The following is a 10166-nucleotide window of genomic DNA, read 5'->3' on the forward strand; positions in this document are numbered from 1 at the left end:
TTCTGTTATATGCCTGAACAAGTGTTAGATATTATTTATATTTACGTTATATTCCGACAATAGCATTTGTTGTAACTTTTAATTCATTGATGATTGTTAGGGAAGGTCTCAGTTTAAGAACATGACTAGAGAATGTTTATGTGTTACGTGTTAAGTGATACTATAGCGCTAAGGATCAGTATGAGTGATGCTTGAGCTTCATATATTGTGTGTCACATCCACCAATGTGATTCCTGTGTCTGTATCTCATTTTGACCTGTCTGTGTCACATCCACAGTGCCAGAGGAAACAGAGGAGGGGGATGATACTGGACGGACGCCGAGGAAAACACTGGGCGCCCTTCCTAGAAGCTCCACACTTACCATTATACACAGCTTGTCTGTAAGTACCTCACCCCCATACACCCTGCTTTTCATAATACCGCGTTAATTCTGACAGGTATTACTGACCTATGTTAAACCTAATTAACACTCCTACTAAACTTTATCGACCCTCATTAGTATTCATACTAACTTTGATCGAAATTTAACTAATGGTTCAGGAAGGACTGAAACGTCTTCTAAGGTTTCCTTTCTAGTGTTCCATGGAGTCGTGGTACAGAGAATATTTCCTATCCAAATTTGGGGTTATTTGTAAATTGTTCCAGTCACTGTACTGTGACTTGTAGTACTCATTTGTAAATTAACCTTTGACTTTAAATAACCGTAGTTTTTTTCTGTTGTTGCTTCAGTCAGAGGATAGCGAGGAGAAGGAGGACCACGTCTCTCACAACTCCAGTCCCAGCCCAGAATCGCGACCAGACAACATCAAGAAGGTATACACTTGTTTATATATATTTAGCAATATTGGATACGTCAGCAGTATGCTACTACACTATACGCATAGTTATTTAATGGGAACAAAAACTGTTTCTCTGTTATATCCCGTCAAGCAAGAAGGATTTCATCCATAGTGTTGAAATTGGTCAGTTTTAGCTGGGAGACTTTCAGGTCTCGTTGTGGGGCTCCTCCATTTGTGGACTTAAGAGCTTATGTGGATACCTATTGACATTCACATGACTGTATACGTTTTAATAGTCACATAACACATGCATGAGTTTAACATATATATCCACTTATATATATATATATATATATATATATATATATATATATATATATATATATATATATATATATACATGTTCACTATTACCAGTCAGCTTCCCCCCCCACACACATATAAGAATATTATTTTTTTTATTAACACATCGGCCGTTTCCCACCAAGGCAGGGTGGCCCGAGAAAGAAAAACTTTCATCATTCACTCCATCACTGTCTTGCCAGAGGCGCGCTTACACTACAGTTATAAAACTGCAGCATTAATACCCTTCCTTCTGAGTGCAGGCGCTATACTTCCCATCTCCAGGACTCGAGTCCGGTCTGCCGGTTTCCCTGAATCCCTTCATAAATGTTATCTCGCTTACACTCCAACAGCACCCCATGTCCTAAAAGCCATTTGTCTCCATTCGCTGTTTCCTAACACGCTCACGCATGCTTGCTGGAAGTCCAAGCCCCTCGCCCATAAAACCTCCAGAACCCCCTCCCTCCAACATTTCCTAGGCCGACCCCTACCCCGCCTTCACTACAGTTTTATACACTCTCGAAGTCATTCTGTTTTGTTCCATCCTCTCTACGTATCTGAACCACCTCAACAATCCCTCCTCTGCTCTCACCCCAATGTTTCCATAATTACCTAATACATATGCGTACATAAATGGTTACACATATGTACCTATAAATGTTAAAAATTTAACCCTTGTTCCTTACATATTATTATTATAATCATGGGGGAGCGCTAAACCCGTAGGAATATACAGGCACGTGGGGTGGGGGGTGGAAGGTATTCAGGCTCAATTTAGGGAACCGGAGCAGAGATCCAATTCCCTAGATAGAGAGCCCCTCACCATTATTATAATCAAAAAGAAGCGCTAAGCCACAAGGGCTATACAGCTAGCCCCTCACCAGCGTCAAGGAACCTACCTTGAGGGGTGTTTCTTCCATTACGTCATTACATCGCAACGTTGGTTTTTCCCACATATAGATTATAAAGTATCTTCTCTGTTGACTCCCTTAGTGCTCTACAGGCTATACGAAAATTTGATACATCTCACCCCCTAGTTCCCCGTATCTAACTTTGGCTACGCCGTATCTCTACGAAGCATAAAGATATTATTTTTTGTTGGGTCCCTGGTCATGTTGACGTACAGGGCAATGAACAGGCAGACACTGCTGCGCGGTCAGCAGTACATGACCTACCAATTTCCTATAGAGGTGTTCCATTTCTGGACTATTTTGCTGCAATAGCTACCCACCTTCACGCCCGTTGGCAACAACGTTGGTCAACTCTGCTTGGTAACAAACTTCATTCTATTAAACCGAGCATAGGTTACTGGCCGTCTTCTTGTCATTAGTGCCGTGGTTGGGAGACCACTCTCTCCCGCCTTCGCATTGGCCACACTCGTCTTACTCATGGGTATCTCATGGAGAGGCACCCTGTACCTCTCTGTGAGCAGTGTCAAGTTCCTGTATCGATTAGCCACATTCTGTTAGACTGCCCTCTCTATCAACGAGCACGCAGAATTTACCTCCAACGCCGTCTTCGTTCTACTACTCTCTCTTTACCTTCCCTTCTTGCTGATGGACCCTCCTTTAATCCTGACTCTCTCATTGACTTCTTGACAACGACTGATTTACTCCACAAACTCTGATGATGATACCTTACGCACTCCCCTCAGCCCTTTCTAGCTCAGTCTCTTGCTGCCCTTTACCCTTTCACCATCCACTGCTCCGCTGTTATCCGTAACCTATTACTCATCCACCTCCCTTTTGCCACCTGATGCCCTCGCTTCCTTCCTGCCCTGCAGCGCTGTATAGCCCTTGTGGCTTAGCGCTTCTTTTTGATTATAATAATAATCTCTGTTGAGAGAACATGCTCCCAGGTTATTAATATTTACAGTTTTTCCATGCGTTCTCTTATTATTATAATCAAAACAAAGCGCTAAACCCACAAGGACATTTTCTTAGAATTAGTTAATATTCCTTAAGCTGAAATGATTAAAGGTACCGTAGCCTCACCTTCCCTAACTTTAACAAAGAAGGTAGGTCCAATTCCCTAGATCAAGAGCCCTTCAGCAGCATCATGGCACCTTCTTGAATACATTCATTTTTATTATTATGACATTCACAAAGGGGAGATAAAACAAGCCTATCCTCTTCAGGTTCTATTATTATTAAAATCAAGGGGGAAGCGCTAAACCCGGAGGATTATACAACGCCTGGGGGTGGGGATGTAGAAGGCATTCAGGCTTAATTCGGGGAACTAGAGCACAGATCCAATTCCCTAACCATGCAAGAATATATACCCCGAGATGTGTATATCTGTGTATACCCTCAGTTTTATTTAGTACTTGTTGTAGGGATTAAAATATTCTTGACTGGTGGTGAACAGATTACATGAAGCCCTAATGATACTGTGTGATTGATTATACTTAAACCTAATTAATGATGCAGGTGCGTCTGGGGGGGGAGGCAGAGTCGATCACTTCGTCACCGTTGTTCCAGCAGCTGCTTAACAACTCTGACCTGGAGGTGAGTGACCTGGAATCTTCACTGAAGCTCAGAAGGGAGTTCCAGCAGCCACTGCAGGAGACTTGCAAGGGCTCTAAGGCACCGCCGGAGCCTAGCAGACTTCTACAAGAGCACCGGCCGCCACTCTTACAGGTAAAGTTAAGCAGTTCATAGTCTCTTAGACACGGCGGTTGGGCAGCTATATTAAGGCGGATGTGGTTGTGACCTACGATACTTGAGGAATCCCGTGTACGCGATAAATGAGTAACTATGCGCACGATAATACAGTAGCTTTGCGTAGATATATTCCAGCGTTGATCTAGTAGTATATAGTACTAGCTTTATATAGGCGCAAACATATTAGCCTCGTATGTAAATCACCAGTTGTATTTTATATATTATTATATTAACGGGGTAAGCTAGACCTATAAAGGTTGTATAACATCTGAAAAATAACGTGTAATCAGGTTTAATCCAAGGAAGATGAGTGCAGGTTCGGGTCCTAGGAGCAAGAACCCTTCACCAACATTAGGGCACTCTGCCTGGAAAGGCCTGACTTAAAATTGCAACTTTATAGATTATAGAGTAGCCCCTGTGTATTATGATAATATATAGCTCCTTGGATATAATATATTGAGCCTCTTTGTAATAATCTAATAGCTCTGCATGTTCTATAATTGTAGTTGTCTTTACAGTATCGTAATTCTGTCGTAGTGGGGGGGATGTTAGTACTGTTTTTGGAATGGTGTAGCACCGTTCCGGGTGGTAATACATTGACAATGGATAGCAATGATTACAGTGTTATAACAGCCTTGTATGTGGCATAGTAACACTAATTAGTATCATAACAGCCCTGTATGCGGTACAGTAAGACTAATTAGTTATAACAGACCTGTATGTGGTATAGTAACACTGTTTAGTGTTATAACAGACCTCTTAGTAACATAGATTAATGTTATAACAACTATTAGTGACACAGTAACGCTTATTAAAATGGTATAGAGCAATTCCTATTGCTATAGAACTTCTGTATGTGGTATAGTGACACTGATTGCAATGGTACAGTAGCAGTGCTTACACTGATATAACAGCCTTGTATATGGTATAGTGACACCGTTTACAGTGATATAGCAGCCTTGTATGTGGCATAGTGACGCCATTTTCAGTGACATAGCAGCCCAGCAGGGTGTTACTGTATTCCTTTGTGTAATAGCTTGTATATAGATATAGTGTAGTTACTCAGGAATATTTCTGAATATTTCCCTTACGTGGGTATGAATTCACTGTAACAACTTTTCGGATATTGTACCACTTCACCGAGCTACAGTTTTTTATCTTGATATTCTCACTCTCTTCTAACCTCCCTCTCATTTTTTCCTTATTCTAACTTATTCAAATGCTTTTTAGCTAATTTTTATTCCTGTCAAACTTATTTTTCACTGTCACAAACAAAAAAAATAACAATGGTTATAAATGACCATAATTTTTAAAGGGGTGGACCGGTAAGCCAGCGGAAGGCCTCGGTCAGATGACCAAAAGCTCCAAAGGCGGGTCATCATCTGACTAAGACCCGCGTCAGGAAACATTTGTCCTGTTTCCTGACGAACCTTACCTAACCTAACTGTCACAAACGGACCTCCGTAAATACAGTAAAGCAAGGTAGTTAGGTACACTATATTTTTCACATGTCCTCTTCATTAGACGACCTTCAAAAGTGGGAATACCTTGATGTTAGTCCTCTTGATCCATGGAAAAGGAGTTATCTTTTCCTTGAATTAAACTAGATTACCTCCCACTCCCAGGCGCTGTGACCTCTGCAGTTTAGCGCCTCGTGAAAATAATAATACTTCTGCAGAATAAAAAGGGCCTCAGTGTAAGATCGTAATGTATAGTATTCATTTTGTATTATCTCCACTCTTCTGTTTATTCCACTTACGTGGTGGATTATTTTTGGTTTACTTTTAAGAAAAGATATCTTCCCCTGGGGACAAACCTAAAAAGGAAAAAATTGCTCTTTCTTGCTTTCTAAATCTTCCTCCTTGATGAATGCCTCATTCTTTTGTAACTTTTGAATCTTCCTTATTGACCTTGCGTAATATCTTACCCTCTTGTAACTTCAGCCGGGGGTCGTAGGTCAGGTGGACGATTCCATGCTAGCTGCCAAAGTGGTTCTCAAGCCACCTATCCGCGGCAAGAAGTTAGAAAGGAAGAAGAGCATTTCTAAGCGTCCTGGAGTGGACAGGGACTGGCGCCATGCTGTTGAAGGTCGTGTCAACAACCAGTCAACTGAACCTGGTAAATATGTTACATAGTCATCCTTCCTTAGGTACTTTTCCTATGTATTAGCACTTTACCTATCTGTTGCAAGTCGTGTATTGGTCAAAAAACAAACATGTACGAAAACTCCAGACATGTTGGAAGTCGATATCCTATGTAAAAAAAAGTTCCAGATTTGCTACTACTAAATGCGCATACATTTAGTAGTAGTAGTAATAATATAATAATATCTTTATTTACTACAAGTACATGTACAAGGTATACAGGCTTAGCTGACATCAATGACATACTACTATATAGAAAGCCATTTATTATGCTGAGCATTTTGCTCAAATTGGGTCAGTTTTGTCCCAGGATGTGACCCACACCAGTCGATTAACACCCAGGTACCCACATTTTGAACTGGTGGGTGAATAGGGACAAGGACAGCAAGCGACTTACGGAAACACGTCCCTAATGTTTCTCAGCCCTACTGGAGGAGATTCAAACCCCAGACCTCAGTGTGTGAACTGAGTGCGCTAGCGATCGAGCTAATTATTATTATAGTCATGGGGGAGCGCTAAACCCGTAGGATTATACAGCGCATGGGGGGGGATGGAAGGTATTCAGGCTCAATTCAGAGAACCAGAGCACAGATTCAATTCCCTAGATCAAGAACCCTTCACCAGCGCCAAGGAACCTCCCTTGAGGGGAGTAGTAATAGTAATAGGTTGGTAGACAGCAACCACCCAGAAAAGTACTGCCGAGTGTAAAACGGAAACCTGTAATTGTTTTACATAATGGTAGGATTGCTGGTGTCTTTTTTCTGTCTCGCAAACATGCAAGATTTTAGGTACGTATTGCTACTTCTAATTACACTTAGGTCACACTACACATGCATGTACAAACACACACACACTTCTGGGTTTTCTTCTGTTTCCTTACTACCTGGATACCTGGAGGTTACCTGGAGGTTATTCCGGGGATCAACGCCCCCGCGGCCCGGTCCATGACCAGGCCTCCCGATGGATCAGGGCCTGATCAACTAGGCTGTTACTGCTGGCCGCACGCAGTCCGACGTACGAGCCACAGCCCGGCTGATCCGGCACCGACTTTAGGTATCTGTCCAGCTCTCTCTTGAAGGCAGCCAGGGGTTTATTGGCAATTCCCCTAATGCTTGATGGGAGGCTGTTGAACAGTTTTGGGCCCCGGACACTTATGGTGTTTTCTCTTAGTGTACCAATGGCGCCCCTACTTTTTATTGGCGGCATTTTGCATCGCCTGCCCAGTCTTTTACTTTCGTAGGGAGTGATTTCTGTGTGCAGATTTGGGACCATTCCTTCCAAGATTTTCCAAGTGTAGATTATGATATATCTCTCCCTCCTGCGTTCCAACGAGTACAAGTCAAGTGCTTCTTATTTATTTCCTCTTATCTCCATGGGGAAGTGGAACAGAATTCTTCCTCCGTAAGCCAGGCGTGTCGGAAGAGGCGACTAAAATGCCGAGAGCAAGGGGCTAGTAATCCCCTCTCCTGTATATACATTTCTTTTTGGGTCACCCTGCCTTGGTGGGATGCGGCCGGTTTGTTGATATATATATATATATATATATATATATATATATATATATATATATATATATATATATATATATATATATATTCAACACGTCGGCCGTCTCCCACCGAGGCAGGGTGACCCCCCCAAGAAAAGAAACACTTTCACCATCATTCACACATAACTGTCTTTGCAGAGGCGCCCAGATACGACAGTTTAGATATCAGTTTAGATTATATATGTGTGTGTTTTTGAGGATAGTGAGGCTCAGGTTAGGGTGTGTAGGAAAGAGGGAGATTACTTTCCACTAAAAGTAGGCCTTAGAAAGTAAGCCAAGTGCTAAACCCACTAGGGTCATACAGCGCTGCACAGTTGGTACAAATCAAAGAGCATCTTCATCAAAGGTGGGACTTTCAGCAAGAATGTCAGTTAATGTGTTGGGGCAACGGAGACGACAGAGGTGATTTCTGCGAGCTCACTGTTAGGCTGGACAATTTAAGATATGGTGAAGTGACAGTGCAACCAGACAGTCGTCGAAGGGAGGTGCTGGGTGTTTATGCATAAGGTGTCCATGAGTAAGGCATCTGGGGTCAATGCGTAGATGGGGGAGCACAATTTCCCAAACACGACAGTGGGAAGATGGTCATAAACTTAAACGCAGTTTGACAGAAGATAAGATAAGATTTCGTTCGGATTTTTAACCCCGGAGGGTTAGCCACCCAGGATAACCCAAGAAAGTCAGTGCGTCATCGAGGACTGTCTAACTTATTTCTCCATTGGGGTCCTTAATCTTGTCCCCCAGGATGCGACCCACACCAGTCGACTAACACCCAGGTACCTATTTGCTGCTAGGTGAACAGGACAACAGGTGTAAGGAAACGTGTCGAAATGTTTCCACCCGCCGGGAATCGAACCCGGGCCCTCCGTGTGTGAAGCGGGAGCTTTAGCCACCAGGCCACCGGGCCAATTTATGGCCAATTTATGGACTAACCTGGGCCAACGTTGTTACCAGTGGCTGTGGAGTTGCCGAGAGATCACTGAAAAATAGTCAGAGTAAGGAATACCCCTGTGGAAAATTGGGAGGCTATGAACAAGTGATATAGCAAGTGTACACAGTTATTACTCTAAGCAAGATGACCTCACTGACAATAACTTCTCTTTGAATAACTCGTAAACATTTATGGTATAATTAATACTTTATTTCTTAATGATTTTTGTTTATATTTATACATACTTTTATGATTATCTTCAGAGGAAGGTGAAGTGGAAGCCAGGAGCTCCGAGGTTGCTGCCGCTCCACGCGAGGTAGCTGTGGACCAGACTGTCTACTATGAGGAGAAGATTGCTCCCATCCTGGACGAAATCAATCGGGCAGTGGGTTGTGGTGAGACTGCAATTTAAGTGATCTAGAAAAGATAGTGTGGGAGTGCGAGTGTGTAGGTTTGTGGCCTGTTAGTGACTGCATGTGAGGCATTACTGATGCAATTAACTAAGAGGACGAATACATGTTTCTCTCAACAGTGTGGTCCTGAAGATACAAGCACAGCACAAGAATGCGGAGTTTTTGGTGCCCTGGCCATGCTGGGGTTCCGGGTAATGTGAGGGCACATGCCGAGATGAAGGCTGCTGTGTTAGGCACACATAGTAGCATTATTATTATTATTATAATCAAGGGGGAAGCGCTAAACCCGGAGGATTATACAGCGCCTGGGGAGGGGGATGTGGAAGGCATTCAGGCTTAATTCAGGGAACTGGAGCACAGATCCAATTCCCTAAATCAAGAGCCCCTCACCAACATCAAGGAACCTTCCTTGAGGGGTTCACATAGTAGCAGACCTCTGCTTCACAGCACTTTCATGGGCCATATATATGAGTATGTCCTTGGAAAGTGGTAGGTCCAGTGGGCCCTGCAGACATTCAAGCAACAAGCTATACAAAGTTCAACAAATTATGAATGTTTGGCCCTCCTCTTTCAACAGGCCTCGTCACTATAAGATGATTCTTTTTAGATTGAGGATTGACCCCACACACCTCACCTATGTGTCCCTACCCCTGTGTGCATATGAATATATGTATGTGTACTCACCTATATGTGGCTGCAGAGGTCGATTCATAGCTTCTGGTCCCACCTTTCAACTTGCCGCTTGCCAAATTCACTCTTCCCTGGCCATGTGGGCCCTATTGTACCTATTCTTAAAACTATGTATAGTCTGCTTCCACCACTTTCCGACCACTCTTGAGACTGAAGAGCAATACTTCCTGACATCCCTGTGATTCTTCTGTCTTTAGCTTCTAGCTGTGCTCCCAAATACCTATTTCCTACCTCTAAACCAACCTTTTCCCGTCTGCCCTATCAGTTCCTCTGACTATTTTGCATGTTATTTTGTCTCACCTGGTCCTTCTGTCCTTCAGGATTGTTACATTCGGTTCCTTTAGCCTTTTCTTGTAGGTCATATCCCTTAGCTCTGGAACTAGCTTCATTGTATACTTCTGCACTTTCAACAGTTCTTTAGGTGTGGGTTCCTCATTGGTGCTGTGTACTTCAAGATGAGTCTGAAATATGTTGTATAAAGCACCCAGAATAACTCTGTTGAAATTCCTGAGGGCTACTCGAATTTGTCAGGCAAGGTGGCTACAGAAGTTTTGGTTGAAGTAACCCTCTGGTGATATGGTAGGCACTCTGCTTACACCCAGATCTCAAGTCTGCAGTCTCTATTCCCAAAGTCTATACTTTGTGACCAGTCTT

The 10166-nt window shown here is 42.9% G+C and overlaps 1 protein-coding gene across 2 annotated transcripts in view; it reads left to right on the forward strand.

Moving 5' to 3' along the window:
* The window catches only part of LOC128699985 (armadillo repeat-containing protein 2), a 77741-nt gene that overhangs the window by 36309 nt on the left and 31266 nt on the right, over positions 1-10166 (forward strand). For both annotated transcript variants that reach the window (XR_008408691.2, XM_053792848.2), the window contains exons 5-9: positions 278-381; positions 731-814; positions 3552-3761; positions 5729-5903; positions 8673-8804. Coding sequence is in view for 1 of the 2 variants with exons in the window: in XM_053792848.2 (XP_053648823.1) it covers positions 278-381; positions 731-814; positions 3552-3761; positions 5729-5903; positions 8673-8804 (705 nt within the window). In the remaining variant the exon portion in view is untranslated. The remainder of the gene's footprint in view (positions 1-277; positions 382-730; positions 815-3551; positions 3762-5728; positions 5904-8672; positions 8805-10166) is intronic.

The sequence above is a fragment of the Cherax quadricarinatus genome, chromosome 64 (assembly GCF_038502225.1).
Source record: "Cherax quadricarinatus isolate ZL_2023a chromosome 64, ASM3850222v1, whole genome shotgun sequence".
NCBI lineage: Eukaryota > Metazoa > Arthropoda > Malacostraca > Decapoda > Parastacidae > Cherax > Cherax quadricarinatus.